At 39.4% G+C, this 20,263-nt stretch overlaps 1 protein-coding gene across 2 annotated transcripts in view; it reads right to left on the bottom strand.

Moving 5' to 3' along the window:
* Positions 1–20,263, bottom strand: part of LOC150087454 (uncharacterized) — a 244,669-nt gene that overhangs the window by 43,328 nt on the left and 181,078 nt on the right. For both annotated transcript variants that reach the window (XR_016546847.1, XM_090371195.1), the window contains exon 4: positions 13,165–13,304. Coding sequence is in view for 1 of the 2 variants with exons in the window: in XM_090371195.1 (XP_090227321.1) it covers positions 13,165–13,304 (140 nt within the window). In the remaining variant the exon portion in view is untranslated. The remainder of the gene's footprint in view (positions 1–13,164; positions 13,305–20,263) is intronic.

Genomic DNA, 20,263 nt, shown 5'->3' with positions numbered 1-20,263 from the left:
TCATATTCACCATATGGAATTCAGACGGTGAATAAATCGATCTTTTAAATTGTAGGTAATAAAATTCAGCGCCACTTAAAAAGCTTCTTGACGTTAAAAATATGGCGCATTTCGGAGAAACAAGTCCCAATTTTGTTAATTAGAAGAGATGTAAACAGTGGAATAATGTATGATAAATTCAGTGACAGATGCCTCGGGCCACAGATATTTTTCCAATAATGAACCCAAAAAAGAAAGAAAAGAGAAAAAAATTTGCACACGCGCCTGCTTTTCTTGCTTTTATTGATTCCATTCTTCAAAACCGATAATGCTTTCTCTTCTTGTAGTGCCATTATGAAGGAATTTTTCCTTCCCTTTAACTGCATGCTTTAAAATAAAGGAGAGAGAGGGAATAAATAAAAGCAGTTTTAGCTAACTTCCAAAGGGACTTTTACTGTTTCTTATTAAAAATAATATCACATAAGCATTTGTTTCGATTTTAATATGCTTCACAGATTGCTGTTTGAATTTTAAAAGATTAAACCGATGACCCAGCAGTTATAATTTTGTCCTAAGTTGTTTCCAATGCGCAGCTTTAAATTAACATCTGTTCAATTTTCGATCAGTTTTAATTTTTTAATATTGGATTGTCAGGGTAAGGGATGGATCAGCATTATTATTGATCCATCCCTTACCCTACTGCCTGCAGAAAATTGTTTATTCCACTGCTTTCCTTCTTTTTCAGTAAAAAGTTTCTGTATTTACTCCCAACGTATTTTTCTATAGAAGTATCAGTAGATATTGCCGATCCGTCGTATTGATAAAGGCCCGTCCGCAAACATTCTGCCTTACCTGCATGGCCTTTTCTAGCCTTAAGAATTTGTTCTGGTAGAGGTGGCCAGCTGGCCTTACTTCGATTAGGCATTAACTTCGAAACTTTTGGTAAAGACTGTACTCTTAGTACTATCAACGTCTTTTATGTAATGTTGTTTTGATGTTTGCTTATTTCATCTTTATTTGACTGGTTTTTACAATTTTAATTAGCGACTTTTTAAAATTTTAATTTACGTATAAACATGGTAGGATGTATGAAAGCAGAAAATCAAGTGGAAATTTAAAAAAGTTAAAAGAACATCAACAATATACAATGGTTATTCAAATGAAAACTGCAAAACCAACATAAAATGCATATTATGCCAAAACTGATAGTAATCTTGTGTCAGAATGATTGATCGAAGTCGGTTTGGCAACACTGAGCACCCACTTAGACATCTGCTGGACTTATTCGGAAGCAGTCATTCAATATGGCGCCAAGGTAGCGATGCGATTTGTTATCTGATTTTTGAATAAAATAAGGAATAAAGTATTCCGAAATTTATCTCAGAACGTTGGATCAGTATGATGAAGTGTGTATGAATCATCGGAAAGTCTACGATTGGTGAATAAGTTTAAGAACGATGTTGAAAGTGATGAGAATTATCCTCGATCAGGGCAGAAATTGGCATGGCGTGCAAGATTAGTGTTCGTTCATTAGTGAAGGGGTTTAAATTTCGAAAAGCATGCAACCGAAGGAAGACTTCGTCCGAGACCGACTAACTCAGCCACTTCGCAAAGTGGCTGAGTTAGTCGTAGCAGCAACTTAGGCAATATGGCCTAAGTTGCTGTACGACTTTATTTCGAATGCATTGAGTACAAAGATGCATGCGCAAAATTTACAAAATAAAATTACATTTGTAAGTTGTAATTAATCAGAATCATTAATTAGTAATATCTGAGATGAATACTAAATAAAATAGGATAGCTAAATAATAAGAATTAACAGCTACTTAATACAAAAAAAAATCAATAGCAATTGAACTAATCCAAAGTTTAAAGCAAATCAAGCAATTCTAATGCCTCATTGGTACAATTATGCAGAGCAGTGATTCCTCCGGGGAGGTTCTGCCGGGAGATGCAGTTAGTATCGTATGTGAAGCGTCTTCTACAGTTCCACAAGCACAGAGTGGAGAATCCCTGAAGCCCCATCTATGTTCTGATTTGGCACACGTAACACAATCACTTCTAAAGCGGTTTATCTTCTTTCATAAATCTCTGGGAACGTCAAAACCTGCTACCGGTTTGTCCACTCTGTCAATAAGATGGGAGTTGGGAATCTGATTAGCATTAAGATCCCATTCTTGCTGCCAAGCAACATGGGTTGGGGTATCCTGTTCAAATAGTGAACGATCACTCCGGATCGGGTGCCTGCTATTCAGTCGTTGTGGAGGTGCATTTCAGATGTCATCGTGCAGAGGTAACTCTGTCTTGGTTTGGATATGCCGCAGCTGTTTAACTCTTGTCTTCGGAGATGAGGAGGGGCGATGTTCGAAAGTACTGGCAACCACTCAGTTTTGGTAGGCATCATTATACCAGTGATATTTCTCATACTTTGGTTTAGTTGGGTGTCAACGAGGCTTGTGTGGGCAGAATTTTGCCAAACTGGACAGCAATACTCTGCAACGGAATAGCAAAGTCCAAGGCCAGAAGTTCTTAAGGTATGGGCATTAGCTCCCCATCTTGATCCGGAAAACATACTCAATAAGTTATTTCTTGTTCGGAGTTTGTCTCTCACTTTTAACAAGTGGTGTTTGTAGGTCAGAGTACGATTCAGAGTAATTCCGAGATAAGTTGGATACTTTTCATGCCTTAAACGATGGTTGTCTAAATGGATGTTCAATTCATTTTGGCTTGCTGCATGGTATAAACGAAAACAGGAACGTGACAATTTTGGGGATGCTTGGTATCAAACGCCACCGGTTACAGTAATATCTTTCAGATCGGAGTTAAGTTGTTGTTCGAAAGCTCTGACTTCTGTATGCCATATGTCATCTGCATATATGAATTTCCTTGATGTTGTTCTTGGCAGATCATTTATGAAGATATTAAAGAGTGTTGGAGCTAACACTGACCCTTGTGGCAAACCATTTTTTTTTTTTTTTTTTTGAGATTTCCACTACTGCATTTATCTCCCAGATTAATCTGGAATTTTCCGTTCCTGAGAAGGAGCTCAATGATTTCCATTGTTGAGTGAGGTAGTGTTTGGACCAGTTTGTATAGAAGTCCTGTATGCCATATATTGTCATAAGCAGCAGTAAGATCTAAAAAGACTGCTTCAGTCTTCTTTTCAATTTGGAAACCATTCTCAATGTAAGTTGTTAAGGCTACGACTTGGTCGCAAGTACTTCTTTTAGTTCTAAATCCAGCCTGTTCAACCTGAAGGATGTAATTCGTTGTAAGATATCTCTTTTTAGAAGTTTGTAACAGAAACTCGTTAGAGAAATGGGGCGATAGCTAGAAGGTAATGAGGTATCCTTTCCTGGTTTGGGGGCGGCTATCACTTTGGCTTTTAGCTATATCTTAGGTATTCTCTTCTCAGTGACAATGCGGGATAGAAATGGGCCAACCATTTACGTCCAAGATCCTTGAGGAGCTCTGAAGAGATGTTATCTATTCCATAGGCTTTATTGCATTCCGTCTTTGATAGTGCTGACATGGTTTCTTCCACTGTAAACGGAATAAATTTCTCTTCACCATCCCTTATGGATCCTTTATACTTTCTCCATAAGGCCTTGATTTTCTTCTGGAGCTTCTTGTCATGCTTAGCGTGAGCGGTGGTCAACAGATGAGAAGCAATGAGACTAAAGTCATACAACAACAACAAAGGAACGACGAGAGTTACTGCGTATTCCCTGCTTCTTGGACGATATGAGGTCAAACGAGACGCCTTCTTAGAACATAGGGACTGGAGATGAATCATAGGTGCACTATTACACACCAGAAAGCAAACGTTCAACTACAGAGTAGTGCCATACAGGTCCACCTCGATCAAAGAAACTCCATACCGGTATCAGCTGGGAGTGTTAACCACTGTATTCTAGGAACATCAAGAAGTGATTCTGGAATTATCTGGAGAGAGGAGAGACATTGATGAGTGATAAATATTGTGAGGTGCCAAGAAGTGATTCTGGAATTATCTGGAGAGAGGAGAGACATTGATGAGTGATAAATATTGTGAGGTGCTTCCGAACCAATTAAAGCGAGCAATTCTAGAGAAATGTGGCTTGCTGTCCTCGGTGTCTGCCTGCTGCACGATAACGTCTGTCCTCATACCGTCAGTTCCATAATGAGTACGGGAGTTGAAGTTTGAGGTATTACCTCAACCTCCATATTCATTACATTTAGCTCCGTTGTGATTATCACTTTTTGGTTAATAAAAGACTCACAAAGAGGATATCTTTCTCGTGAGATGAAGAGGTCAAACCGCAATGCACAAATGCTTCGGTACCAACCACAACTTCTCAAAAGGAATTCAGGCATTAGTGCAGCTTTGGAGGAGGTGTATGGGACGTAATGGGGATTATATTGAAGATTGGTATGAAATACAAACCAGAAATCTCATTTGTTAAACACAACGTTTATTTAACTTGCGATTTTCATTTGAATGACTTGTATATAAAATAAGTGCCTTAATTTTTTTTTTTTTTTTTTTTTTTGTCACCATGTTATGATAATGTGACTGAGTTAAGTCGCACTCAGACGGGGTTGCATGGTTTTTTGTCACGGAAACTCAGGTTTTTAGTCTAACAGATAGCAAATTGACCGAAGAGTACATACAGACGAAATATACTGATGCCTCATATCCTTAATTGTTTTGTCTTTCAACACACGCTAAACCACCATTTTTCATGTAATACGATGCTCAGATAATAACACTTCTGAATTAATGGTCAAATTTGCTGTTGCCCCTTGTGAGTAGCAAAAAACATGAAATACAAATGCCTTCCCTTCTGAGAAGAGAAGACATTTGTATGCTTTCTGCTCAAACTGTTATCCAGAGGCTTACATTTTGTCCTGTTGGCCTGTTACATCCTCACCGGACATGGCTTTGCGGTCCAGGCTTTTTTTTTTTTTTTTTTTCCTGGCTTGGTGCGTTATGGCCTCAGCTGCCAATGCGCCATTAAACTTTTTGGTTTAATGGCGCATTGAACTGGGTTTAGTCTTAGTCCCTTCAGATTTGAGCTCATGCGGCAAGTGGTCTCTACTATCTAAATGCTGCTTCTGTACCGAAACACAGATCACACACACAGCAAGAGTCCCTCGCTCAATCTTTGCTCTCAAGTCAGAATGTGGATGCCGGACTCCGGCTTGCCACATGAGCTCAAATCTGAAGGGACTAGTGGACTGCCACAAGTTCCTTCAGATTTCAGCTCATTGTTTTCTGATTGTTTTGTGTCGTCGAGGAGGGGGGGGGGGTGCTTAGTTTAGGTAGGGTGTTTATCCCGCCGTTTTAAAATTGGAAAACGAGTTCCCGATTTTAAAACAGCGGTAAGCGGGTGGGAAAAAACACCCTAGGCATGTCAACCTAGGAGGAAAGGGACGGGGCTAAACAGTGAGTGGCACCTGCCGGTCACAGCTTTCTTCCTGACTTTTAGTCGAAGTATGGAGTGGTACCCAAGATCTGAATTTTTACCAGGCCTTTTCCTAAGTGACCTATGTAAACGCAGGTAAATACACCGATGAGCCAAAACATTATGACCACCTACCTAATATGATGTTGATCCTCCACGTGCAGCCAAAACAACTCGTACCTGGCGAGGCATGGACCCTGCAAGATTTCTAAATGTGTCTTGTGGTGTCTAGTACCAACACGTAACCAGCGGATCCTTTAACTCCTGTAAGGTCCGTGGTTCAGACACCACAGATCGGAGTTGCTGTTCCAACATAAACTACAGATGCTCGATGGGATTGATGTCTGGAGAATTTGGAGGCCAGGGCGATACCTGGAAGTCTTCCTCATGTTCCGCGAAACAGTCTCGAACAGTCCGGGAAGTGTGGCATGGCGCATTATCCTGCTGAAAGACGGCACCGCCAGAGGGGAAGACCATTGCAATGTAAGGGTGTATCTGATCAGCAGTGATGTTTATGTTTGTATGTATGTGTTTTATGTAAGGACGGCTCCTAGAAGAAAGTTCATCTCCGCCTTGTTGCACTGTTCATTTTTACAGGCTCTGTTAGGGTTAGGCCCTATGTGTGTAGTGAGGATGAAAAAAAAACGAAAGTAGAGGACAGAAAATTTTTCATCCCGCGGAGGGAATTTTCATCCCCACTTGGGAGAAAATGATAGAAAAAAATTTGTTAGTGAGCTTGTGTGTGTTCTGTAGTGTAATGTTGTGTTTTGGCCTTTTGGCTACCTAGAAGCCGCAATGACCAGGACAGCCACTTCCAAGTACTCGTCCCTAGCCACAGGAAGGCAAGGCCTCCCTTGCTACTAGCTCGCCCCACCCTGAGGGAGGAATTACTTACTGGATGAAGAAAAAAAAAGGGGTAGGATGAGAGAGCAGGGGACCTCTCAGCCCAGAGGGGTCCCGTACTAGGATGTGGTGTGAGGGAAAAAAAAAAAAAAAAAACGACAGGAGAATGTGGCTGCCTTGAACTGGGGAGCCCCAGTTCATGGACAGAACTGAGCGCGAAAAAAAAAAAAAAATTAATAATAATAAATAGAAAATGAATGCAGCTGTCCAGAGCTGGGGAGTCCCAGTTCATGGCAGAGCGCGAAAAAAAAAAAAAAGTGTTTAGTGTAGCAAGAGGGCCATAACAGTGATGTTATCTGCTCTGACGACGACTTCTTCAGTGATTGGTGTCTTCTTGGTTGTTGATATTCCCTGCCAGGTAAAGCACTTTTCTTTTCGTGAAGACATCTTTAGCAAAAGTCTGGAATGCTACAAAGGTTTGTGGAGTTAGAAGTAGTTGTCCAAGCGTGTCTGGGGTGAGATTGGGACTCTCTCTAAATAGCCGTTCTCTGTGATCACAATACTCTGGGCATGTGAAGATTATGTGCTGCCAGTCTTCGCGTCCCCCGCAGTAATATTGATCCGTGTTAAAGCAGACCAAATTGATGTAATTTTGCGTTTCTTGCTCCGTGTCCTGTTACTAAAAATGAGGCTTCAAGGGACAGTGAAAACCAAGAATTCACTGTTCTGGTTGTTGTGAACTTCACATCAGGCAGGAACCTTGCATAACTTCGCGTAACAGCTTCGGTCGTTGACGCATCCCATCGCTCTTGCCACCTCGTGATCAGCTCTGTGTAGCATAGAGTTTTTTCTTTCTTGGTGTCAGCGTCCAGGTCGATACTTATCTCTAGCAGTGTGGTAGGGATTCTCTTCTTAATTCGGTAGCAAAGTCCTCGAAAAATAAGGTGCGGGTCAAGGGGCAGTGCCCTAGCAATAACTTGTACGGTCGCGGTTGAAAGAGTTCTGCAGATGCGGTGAGTGGATAGCAGCATGGATCTCTGTATTGAATTTAGTTTCTCTCTCATTTTGACATTGATCGCCCTGCGGAACCAGGCCGCGGCTGCAAAGGAAGCAATGGGGAGAAAAACTGCTTTATAACAGAGGAGTATTGTTCGTGTGGATAATCCGAGAGATTCTGACGATGGAAGCTGAAAAGTTTTTTTTGATTTTTACAGACAGGTGTTGAAGATGTTGGAGGAATGAGAGCTTATGGTCGATAATGACTCCAAGGACTATGGTTTGTGTTACCAACGGCAGCCAGACCCCGGAAATTTTGATCTGGGGGTTCTTCTGAAGTCAAGGCTCGACTTAAAAACCATCATATTTGTTTTCAAGGGATTATTCTGGAGTTTGTTCCTCTCTGTTCAATCTGTTAGGATATCAAGGATTCTCTGTGCATTAGCCTTCAGCTTGGCTCTGGATTGTCCAGCAACTACCAGTGTCAGGTCGTCAGCAAAAGCTATGATTTTAGAATTGTCAAATGAGTTTTTCAACTAGTCCTGCAGTACAATATTCCATATTAGGTGTCCCAGTACAGATCCTTGAGGACATTCCCTGGTGACGTATCTATTGATTGATTGATGTTTGGATTTGACTATGATATACCTATCTACGAAGTAGCCTCGTGAGGAGCCAGTAGAGGTTGGTTGGGCAGTCAGTAACTCGGAGGCGCTCTCCCACTACACTCATTCAAATGCCCCCCTCAAAGTCTATGTAAATTGTCACTTCATATTTAGAAGCGGATGATTTGATATGTGAGACCAGATCTGATAGGGCATCCTCGCAGATTAGTGGTAGACGTCAGAGTACCCGGCACATGGATGACTGGACCCAGAGTATCCCAGAGAACGTTGCCCAAAGCATGACACCGCCACCACCGGCTTGTTTTCGTCCCACGGTGCATCCAGGCGCCATTACTTTCCCAAGGTAAACGACGTACACCTACCCGGCCGTCCACATGGTGCAACAGGAAACGTGATTCATTGGACCAGACACCCTTCTTCCAATCACTCAATGTCCAGTTTCGATGCTCGCGTGCCCATTGTAGGCGCTGTTGCTGGTGAACCGTGGTTAACATGGGCGCTTGGAGCGGCCTGCGGCTATGCAACCCTATTTTCAGCAGGGTTCGATGTACTATGTGTTGTGACATATTACTCCCGTCACCAGCATTCCAATTACTGGCGAGTTGCGCCACAGTCGCCCTTCTGTTGCCATGTACTATCCGGGAGAGCCTTCGCTCATCTCGAGCATCGGTGAGCCGTGGTCGTTCAACACCTCGCTGGGAATTCGTCGGTTTCCCTACTCGGACCACTTTCTGTAGGTACTAACCACGGCTGACCGTGAGCGGCCCACTAGCCGTGTATTTCGGATATGCTCTGACCCAGGTATCTGGCCATTTCAATTTGGCCTTTGTGAAACTCGCTTAAGTCCGCTGCCTTTCCCATCTGAAGAACAAGAATATCAGTCATTAACGGAGCTCAGTATCAGGTGCTTTTTATATCGTGTCCCAACCCGCGCACGCGCCGTAGTTCACCTGCAGTTGCTTCGATTTGCATAACGGTCATAATGTTTTTGCTCCTCGGTGTAATTACATAGTGATATTTATTCATTTATATCGACCTTGAGAATGTGCCAAGCACTACAATTTCATAGGTAAATAATTACATAGGTGATTTCTTGATTAGATATCGATCAGTGCATTTCCACAAGTGTGTCTTTTACGTAGAAAAGATTTGACTTACTCCATCATACCTCCACATGTTATCTAGAAAAGCGTGTGCGGGGGTTATCGAGAAGGGGGCGGACCCCCCTAGTTATTATTTTAGTAGTATTGGTAAGAAGCCGTTTGACTATCTTACAGGTTTAGAATCGCGGCTTTCTGGAGTTCTTCGCGAGACTTGTGGTGCTAGTTTCTTATGGAGATTATTGGGCACCATAAAAAAAGGTAAAGTGCAGCTATTATCAACCCACTGCAGGATGGAAGCCTCCTCAACAATTCATGCTGAGGGAAATGGACCATAATCTGCCACGCTGGTCCAGTGCGGGTTGGCAGATCGACCGTATTCAGCAGTCAGGGGCTTGAACCCCGGTCTACTCAAAGAGCGTGTGCTACTGCACTCCCGCTCCTGACCACTCGGCTACGGAGGCCGTATTTGGGCACCATGCTGGTGGTTAACACAGCATGGTGCTAAATCGGTAGGGTCATTACATGTTCCATATGACACATTTCTTTGACATTCTCTCTTAGGTGTGTGTTTAGTTTCTGATCTTTTCCTCGTAGGTTTTCTGGAGGTTGCTGGTGTTGGGTACCACTATGTCGGTCACTTAAGTAGCCATTTCCATCTTGTCGATGAGAGTTATGTCTGGTCTGTTGTGCTGGATCGTCTTGTCCATTGTTATAGCGCGGTACAGTGTAGTTTGTGACTGGGGTTCCCTAGTACGGTCTGGGATTTGTACTTGTAATACGGTACGCTTTCTTTGAGTGCTCCTCCGCTGTTCTTATCTCTGAAAAATGCCAACTTAGGGTTGCTGTGATTAATGGATATTCTTCAGATTGGTGTTAAGTCAGAAGTGGGGTCCACCAAGGATCGATTCTTAGACCAATATTGTTTCTGATTGTCATAAACTACATTGACGATGGGATAGAAGGCTTGATGTCAAAATTTACAGATGACATAAATGGTAGAGTAGATAATGATCAGTACCAAAGCAGCGCTCCTTCAGGATGACTTGAATGGCAATCAGCCACCTTAGAGTGGACTTGATTGAAGTTTATAAGGCTCTGAGAGGGATTAGTAAAATGAATGAAGGTGGAATTTTCACTGTTATTAAGAATTCCATAACTAGAGGCTATAAATTCAAATTACAAGGGAAGAGGTTTAGACTAGATTGTAGGAAGTTTTCTTTTAGCCAGCGAGTCGTTGATTGTTGGAACAGGTTGCCTTCGCTGGTAGTTGAGGTTGACAGTTTGAATAAATTAAAGGTCAACTGCGTCTATGTGAGTAGGGAAGCAAATAATTTGTATTTTTTTTTATCTACTATTTATTTATTTTTTATTTTTTTTTTTTTTCGGCCAGTGCAGCAAAAGTCTGTGGCTTCCTTACACTATATGGCTATTACTATTAACTGGTATTTTCGCTGGCTTCTGATGTATTTTCCTGTCGACCTGGTCGTGTCTATGAGTGTACTCCATCCGGGTGATTACAGTGCATCCCGCGGTGATGTATGCCTCGACGATCTGTTCCTCTGCTTCCCTCACTAACATCAAAAAATTCATGGGTATCGAGTACTGGATTTTAAGGTGGTTGAACCGTGTTAATGGCTACCCCTTCACCATCTCGAGATCAGTCATATATGCTAACCTTGGTTGCACTTCTTGGAATCGGTTGCTGATTACAGGAAATCTGCGTAATCTCTGTCAACTCCTCACCGATCGCTTTAACGCTCCAAATGTCCATAATCTTGTTGTAGGTCCTAGGCTTTCCCGCGCCCTTTGCAATAGTGCATGGATTCCCCTAAGAAGCTTATTACAGAATTTAACTATGCTTAGAAGATGTTTTCCGTCTAAATCCTCCAAACGTACAACACCCTCAAGATTGATCCCCACAAGTTCTGTGATGAGAAAGCATACAGATCTGAGAAGATACAGGAGATGTACCAACACATACAACTGTAGAAGTTTCCTGATTATCTCCAAGATGGAATCTCCCATCAACTCTACTTTGCTGAAGAATTAATTTGTTTTAAATCATTATGTGTTTTGTATGTATATATATTAGCTGTATATGCATATATTAGGACGCGTATGTGTTTATATGTTTCTACCTTTTGCTTGTGTCATTGTATATATTTGTATGTGCTTTATTTGCTCAAATTAGATGTTATTTGTTGGAATATAGAAACTAATGTTTATATATGCATAATTTATGTACGATTTCTATGTTTGCTCTCTAAGTTATAATGTACAAATGCATATAGGCACCCTCCTAGCTGAAGGCTGTTCAGGGGTGAATTGAATAATAAATAAATAAAAATGTGTTGGATTGTTTCTGGGTCGCCATGTGTCATCTGTTACTCCGCTGTGCTTAGTTATGTATTCCCTGTAGTTTTTAGTGTTGATTATTTGGTCTTGGATGGCGAACATGGAATCTTCGGTCTCGAGAAAGAGCCTTCCGTTCGTGAGCCAAGCGTTGGGAGCCATCTTATCTATGTAGTCTTGATGGAGGCCATTGTAGTGTTTGCCATGGAGATTCTTCTTCTTCGCCTATCTTTGTCAGGTGGCGTCTCCTTGCACACACACACACCACTGCTCGAGTTCAACGTCTTGAGCAGTGCGTGCCATTTGTCTATCTTCCTTATGGCTTAGTAGATTGGCACTGTATTTTCCTGGAAGTAATCTCTCAGGTTCTTACTTGCTTTCTTTTCTTGTTCAGTGAGGTCTGTCAAACCTTCCAGTCTCTCGATGGCCGACTTCAGCTGTGTTGCAGGCTCTTGGTCATCATTATTCTGGTCGATCTCATAATCTTCTCCAGCTCAGTGTTGGCACAATCTGCGATCGCGTTATCATTATTACTATTATGTTATGCGTTATTATTATTTTATTATATTTTATCACATGTTTACTTTTCAGTTTTGCGAAAGATGTCGGAAAATCATCAATTAAAAAATAAACTAGCATTTTCATTTCTTTATTTTAATTCCTTCGTAATTTTTGTGTTCGTATTTTTTAAGCAATAGTAGTCTTCTCTGATGGGGAAGTGTTACTTATTTGTAGTATGGGGGGGGGGACAACTCGTGAAGGATTTCACAATAGGAGATGCTACAATAATGATGCCATTGTACAAACTTCGGTTTGTCTGAAAAATTCAACTATGTAGTAATGATACAAATGCTGTAGTTCATATTTTTTAAGCTCACTTTTTTTTATAAATTACTAGACTACTTCGTTTTATAATTTACATTTTTGAGTAGGGAAGGATACTGCTTGATTTGCTCCGTGAGAAGCAGTTTTAAGAAAATATAACATTCTTAAGTTTTACTTATGGATTTATATTTTCTTAGTTTCAATTCTTAAAATTCATTTACATACTATAAAAGCGAATACATTTGTTCCAAAAATTACTAATATAGTAATCAGTAGTTTTTAGAAATTGGTTCCTGTTTTCAGAAATTTTTGAATAACAAATTTAAAAAAATAATTGTTGCATGTTTGTTACCATACAGATTGGGAAAAAAGAAAGGTTGTAATAACTGCATTCTCAAGTATTGATTTTGACTTTCGAAAAACTTAGATAAATAATTTAGTTACTAAGATTAAGTATTGCTTTTGACGTTGTTCTGCGTATTTGTGGTTTTGCATATCTGTATTTTGCGTATTTGTGGCATGACAAATATCATTTTAACTATGAATTGAATTCGCTTATAATTAAATTTAAGAACCACTTTATTGTATATTAATTAGATACTACCAACGTTATTTTTCTTTTGCGAAAATAAAATATTTCATTTTATCATAATTTATCATAATTTACTTATAATGATAAATATACGAAATAAAACAACTGTTTTCAGATATATACTTGATTAATTTTGCCAAATATCCATTATTTTTCAACTGATTATATTATAATCATCACATATAACAACTATTTAAAAAAAAAAAACAAAATCAAAAATGCAGCTATCTGGAATTTTTTTTCCAGTGAATATTTTCGCCAGTAGATGGCAGCATAGAGTACAATATCATTGTAGTAGGGGAAAAATAAATAAAAATAAAAAAGTAGACATGACATTAAAAGTCAGAATCTAGTAGTGTAAAAATTAATGCTGCACAAATATAAGAAAAATGATTACATACTTCTGTAATGGAAGTGTAAGAATCATCCAAAACATTTAGCTTTGCGACGTTGGAAGTGATAATCGGCTGACGGAGTCGGCGCTTCTGGTAGTTGGCTGCTGCTGCTTTACATACGGTAGATTCTGTGCTTCTTCCAAGAGCTGAAATAAATTTATGACTGTTACTGGACGTATGTAACCTTTACAGCAGGTCAACAACAGGGAGAATAGGGAGGATCCTTGTAATACTGGGGGAGAGATAATTGTTGGAAGGTGGGGCAATATTATATTGATCATCGAAACAAGACAATTTTCAGTCTCTTGTTAACTTTTATATCAGGATCATGTTGGAACATGTACTGTAAATAATGATATCTACTCAGAGAATTGGTAAAATTTTCCTAATGAAATTCCTTGAAATTTCTCTGCCATTTGCGCTGATTATTTTTCTGTAACAGACAGATAAGGTATTTTTACAACGACAATCAGTTTTGTATTTGGACTTTCAGTAGCCATCTTTGTTTTCGTCATCCTGTCATTTCACAATTTTTTGTATTTTCATTGTAACGTGAAGATTCGGTCAGTGTAGGTCAAGTCAGTCTTTATTTGTGCGTTTAGAGCGTTAATAAGGTCATATAAATTTTGTATAATCAGGATCGATGCTAGTCTGAATAGCGAGCCGACAAGACACTTCCTTTAGCGGACCAAATGCAGAGTCACTCCCTAATTGGTCCATAAAAAAAAAAAGGTAAAGTGCAGCTATTATCAACCCACTGCAGGATGGAAGCCTCCTCAACAATTCATGCTGAGGGAAATGGACCATGCGGGTTAGCAGATCGACCGTATTCAACAGTCAGGGGCTTGAATCCCGGTGTACTCAAAGAGCGTGTGCTACTGCACTCCCGCTCCTGACCACTCGGCTACGGAGGCCTACAGACGCCCAAATACACTGATGCCCCCACAGATTTTTCGATTTGCGCCTTAGATCTGGCCCTGAGTATAATATAGTGGGAATTGAGAGAAGTTAGAAAGACTGTATGACTGCCCAGTTTGCATATGCTGTATTTACGGTATCTGTATTATGCGAGAACTCGAACATGGAGTTCACATCTCCTCTGGTCCTAGCCGTACACAGATATTAACGGAAATTTATTTATTTAAACATAATAAGCAAAAATCGTAAGATGACTTATTCAATTACGAAATGTATTCAATTGGTGGTTACATATCATGAAGTTTTCAGGATTCATATTTCAACCTTTGCTTCAATATATAAATTTTTATAGTACTGTATTATGATCTATGGTCATATAATTTCTATGATATTCTCTTATTCGATTACTGACGTACAGTAACCGAATAAGAGAATATTATAAGAAATTAATTCCTTTCTCCAGTTTATACTCTTTCGCAGTTATTTCACTACTTCTGGGAGTGGAGAGAAAAAGTCTCTACACTCCCAGAAGTAGTGTAAATAAGGAGTTTCAATGTATATATTATTTAACCATAATCTACTGTTACATATTAAAGTATAGTTATTTTGCCTCTTATTTTTTTATTTCAATAATTCTCACCCAGAGGTAGCTGGTAGCTAGGAGATATTGATTTGGTTTGGATTATTTTCAGGTTCGTATTTTCTGGTCTTATAAAAATTGACAGTTCTGAAAAGCTATTGGGTTATATTTAAAGGTAGAGTTAGATGTTCCCTCGAGCCTCCTTGGCCGAAGTCAATAGCTATGCGTGCACTTATTGTGTGGAGGAACTTTTTTTCTGATACTGTACTGAATTACTTTTCGTTGGCGCTTTGAGATGGACATAGAGGGTTTTTTTTTTTTTTTAGCAGAGGAATTCCTGCTTTACACTATATAAGCGAACAAAATCTACCACTAAGCACAAGCAGTGCGCACGACATTTACTGCATCTAAGTATAGTAAATGTAAATCTTTTAAGTAAATTTCTTAAGTAGATATAATTCTTTGTGAATATAGGAAGTGAGCATGGTGACTAATGGAATAAAATAAAAATTACGATGACGTCATTCGTTAATGGAAGATCCGAAAAAGAAATAAGATAGGCACACATGAAATAAAATGAAAACTAGTACTCGTCCTAATAAGGAATTAATGTTATTGGACGAAATTCCAGAAAGATAAGTGAAATATTTTAACTCAAAACCCTCAGTAAATACAGAGCGGCTATTATTAGATCTAATTTCAAAACACGTTTGCTCGAGTTGCTATTCATACAGTTTAAGGATAACACGTGCATAATTAGATTAACATAATTCAGTGAACTTCATTCCGCTGTTTGTAAACAGGAGTGTATGTCTTTAGCTAATCATCAGGTGGTATAAATGTGGTATTTGGGTATATACGATGATACTTTTAATACAATTCATAAAGCTTGAAAATAATTATTGTAAGTCACTTCATATTTAAAGTCAGATTTGCGCAAAACCATTGAAACTTGAAAGAAAAGCAGTGGAGTATCACATTTTTAATAAAGTAGGGTAGTTAGAAATTAGCAGTTGGCTATGTTTAATAGAAGGATTTTATACAATATTTTATGCAATTCCTGTGTGTACTGAATGAACGCCAGTGGTTGGCAAGCCGTTTCTACAAGTACTATAAAAAAGTAAACGAGGTGTCGAGATCCACCTTTCTTTAACAAAATACCCCGATTATAAAATTCTTGTACTTTTTTATTATGTGGAATGCATTAAGTAAGGACCTATAATTTTGAGATAAAACTTACACTAAATTAGCAAGTAATTGGCGAGATTTCTGGCATCGTTCTCCCGAAAACTAGAAAGAATATTTTTATTTCTGTACACTGCGATGAACCAATCGATCACGGTTGACTTTTTGCTGACCCCTGATTTAGACAATGCGAATTTTAGTGTTTTCATTTTGCCTCAGAAACCAATTAGATTTTAAAAATCGCAGGTGTAAAATTTCAGGAGTCAGTAAAATCGGCAAAACTCAAAACGCCTACAGGTTCGAAATTCGAATAGATCAGTACTCATTCACCGACACATTCATGATATGACATATTTCTTTTTCATGTTTCAAGCAAATCCTTAGTTATTTCCTTTGATTTATGGCTTCAGATGAAAATCGTGTTCATCAATGCAGTCAACCTGCCTTGAAAATGCTGGTTGACTTTTTTTGGTTGATCCCCGTTATTCTCAGCTCTCACGGATATTGCAGTGGATAGCGCTGACGCTCTCATAACGTGTGCAGTGGAGCTCAGGTTCGATATCTGTCGTCGGCTAATGTTGGAAATACTTTACATCTGGTTGGAATGAATTTTTATGCTCTTTCTTTCACACCATGGCCGAATCAGTCGGTCTCATAGGAGGAGTGCTTGGTTCCTTTCCTTTGGGTTTTCCTCCCGACAAATAGGCAAGCCGATCACAGCAGAGGGCATTTATAGACGCTTAAAACTGAAGTGGAATATATACATTAAATTAAGGGAATATTACCTTCAAATCACAAAAAATAAATATTTTATGCAATTCCATGTAATTAATTTCGGGTATATAACTTTTTTAGTGCCTCTCATACGTCACAGTTGTCAGGAAGATTGCGTGAACGCTAATTTTTATACTTCACATAATGATTGCATGCATCTCTTCCATTTATTTGCACTGAAAAGAACTCTACGTTAATCCTTTTATCTTATGAAATTAGGAAGTGAATTGCCATAGCAACGGCAGTTTTCTTGTATGCCGAAGTGATCCAGTGACATTTTCACCGTATCTCAAATAACTGTATGGACAAAAAGGACAAAAATCAATAAGGTGGGTTAATCACCTTTGTACATATTTGCGATAATTCATTCATACATGCTTGAGAGAGAGAGAGAATAAGGAAAGGTGACCCAGGTTGAATTTTAGGTCTGTTATTGATTAATATTTAGAAGTAAAGCTTATTTAATCAATGTCAGGAGAAATATAAAACAATGTGAAAGTGCTGTATAACTTTTCAGATCGATCCTTAAATTGTTTCCATCTACTTCCACTGCTTTTGTACACTAATAAAAGCAATGTGATAGTATTCTTCCTATCTATAGGAAAACCAAGCACATGAAGGGGGAGTTGGTACAAATTCAAAGGACGGTTGCAGAACAGATGTATGGAAGTTTGCCTTTTGCCAGTGGGTGGTTGACTGCTGGAACAAAGTTCCATCTTCTAATGCTGTGGAAGTTGATAGCTTAAAGGAAGAACTAAACAAACAGTTGGAGGGAATGAATAGGTCAAATGGAAGGTGGCTTTTTTTTTTTTTCTTTTTGGCTGATGCTGTATAAGAATGCTTTATTGTATCATTTGCCACTCCTAATGCTAATTAGGTAATCACAACATGTGCGGAAATAATAAATGTCACACTAGTTTCACCCGGAATATTAATTCAACTACCCAAGTGTATTATGTTCGTGAATTGCGTGTGTTCTCTGGTCGATTTGACTTTTTTTTTTCTGGTCGAAACACCCGAGTTTCCGAGGGGGGAAACTTGCTATCTACGCATGAGACCGTGTAAGCCACGGAGTGAAAAAAACCCATAAGTTCCTCGCATTATTGACAGGATTTGAACCCAGCCCTTTTCCACCCGGTGTGGGAAGGATGGTAACGATGCTACTATACAGATGCAAACAAAACCACACACATATAAAAAAAATTAGGATCACCTGGAAATTAATTTCAACTACCTATGTGTATTGTGTCTGTAAATTGTGTGTTCTTTGGCGGATTTGTCTGCTTCGGGGAAGAAACCCCAGTTTTTCCGGGGAAAAAAAAATCTTGTTGCGTGAGCCCCACTAATTCAGCCTCAGAGTGAAAAAAAAAGCCCACAAAAGTTACTCGTATCATCGATGGGATTCGAACTCGAATCTGTTCCGCCCAGTGTAGGGAGGACGGTGACGTTACTACTGTGCTACACGCGCAGACAAAGTACTGTGTGCTTGTAGAGTATGTGCACGGACAACTACTGTAGTATGGGCCTAGTAACTGCCAGTCATGTTTAGGCCCTTGAGGTGTATCGATGAGATATTGAAGAATCGTCGATACTCTTGTGGAAGTGCTGTTTCTAGCTGAATGTCACTGGATAGTTTAGATGAGTTGCAAATATGCTTTCCTTGAATCCCATCGAGCGCGTTCCAGACGTGTTCGATGGGATTGAAGTCTGCCTAGTCTTCCGACTTTAATCCCATCGAGCACGTCTGGAACGCGCTCGATGGGATTGGATTCAAGGAAAGCATATTTGCAACTCATCTAGACTATCCAGTGACATTCATTCAGCTAGAAACAGCACTTCCACAAGAGTATCGACGATTCTTCAATATCTCATCGATACACCTCAAGGGCCTAAACATGACTGGCAGTTACTAGGCCCATACTACAGTAGTTGTCCTAGTTGTCCGTGCACATACTCTACAAGCACACAGTACTTTGTCTGCGTGTGTAGCACCGTGGTATCGTCACCGTCCTCCCTACACTGGACGTTATCCTTACCTTCCAACGTATTGTTGACCAGCTGTTATGGGGGTTGAGCGTTGTTGTTGTCTATCAGAACGAGCTGTTCGCCTACTGCACCAGCTGCAGACGAAGTGCACTATGGAAGGACAGTGGATATTTGGATCTCATCTCTGTTTGCGGGCAGTCAGGGTCTTAATTTTGATATGCTGAACTATTTGATCAAAGAGTTAAGTGTCACCCATCTAGCACACTATCTCCACCGAACTACACAGAAACACGGTCAGTTCGTTGGAGAACTTAGTAATTTTAAATCTGCTTGTTGATCTGCGAACGTGTACTGTGATTGTGACCACGATGGTTATCGATATGATAGATTTTTCTGTGATCCTTTAATTGTTTTTACTAATGTATATGCCATTCATCTTCTCAGCTAGTACAAACTCCACTCTAATCGATTGCTGCCCTTCCACGTCATGTGGATAAGGCCTAGGTTTGAGTACCGTTTAGCCGTGAATTCTTATGCAACTCTTCACGTGGAACTTTTATGGGCTCTTTTTTATTCACACCGTGACCCAGTTAGTTGGTTGGTTTCAGGTGAGCGATTTTCTGTTAAATTCGTTTTGACTGATAGATGGTTTCAATGCAAGCGAATATAAAATTATTTCAGCTCTTGTCAGCACTTTGCTTTTGATTCATTTTAATTCTTTATTTGAAACAAGCAAAACAAATAATATAATACTCTTTGCAGACATATAATATTTGAATTTTATCAAAGAAAAAACTCTGTCCTGTTCAAAATGTAGTCCGAGCTCACAGGGTAGCATTTTAATATTCATTGAAATGTGCTTCTCTGAAACTGCTCAGCCACTCTAATTTGACTCTAAAATCCGGAAAATTTTAAAATCCATCACCTCTAAATCCCCGAGCATGCAGAATTTTAAACAATTGAATGTATTTCTTTTATTTACAAATTATTCAGCATTCAGGTTTTGTCGGTAATTTGAAAATATTCCTATACGAAAACCAAACGCCAGATGCAGGGACAGGAAATCACTTTTTGGGACTGTAATAATTTTTATAATTTTATAATCCAAAAATTATTACATAACACTGATAACATTCTTACTGTATGGTTATAATAATATTGTTAAGTACTGAGGAAGAAACATCATTAAAAAGAAAGCAATACAGAAAAATTTAACATTATGGCTATTTTCAGAAGTTACTGAAATACTTGGAAATTAGGCGGGGCCTGCCAGAGTACTTAAATAATCTACGGGTGCCTGACCTGCCTCCTCGTGGCAAAGTGTGGGCAACGGCGGGTCCCAATATGGGCCCAACGGCTAAATGACACGCTAGTTTTAAACTCGGGGGACACATAGCACTTAGGGCTGCCTATATGGCCGCCTCCTGGCTTTAAGGTTTCCAACCAAAACTGAAACTCGACAAACAAGTGTTTGTCGAGTTTCAGCGGTGGACTGTTTATTTGATTTACATTTTTAAATGCTTGGAAGGTTTTATAAATCAGTTTTCTTTTATTTTTTTATTCAAGGAGCAGCATCTAAGTCTCAACTTTTATTTCCTTTCAATGTTTTGTTTTTACAAAATGTTTTTATTACTAGCTTTATTTTTTTGGTAAAGGTTAACT

The sequence above is a fragment of the Mastigoproctus giganteus genome, chromosome 4 (genome assembly GCF_048544385.1).
Source record: "Mastigoproctus giganteus isolate SK-2022 chromosome 4, ASM4854438v1, whole genome shotgun sequence".
Lineage (NCBI taxonomy): Eukaryota > Metazoa > Arthropoda > Arachnida > Uropygi > Thelyphonidae > Mastigoproctus > Mastigoproctus giganteus.
This window is presented reverse-complemented; position numbering and strand designations above follow the sequence as displayed.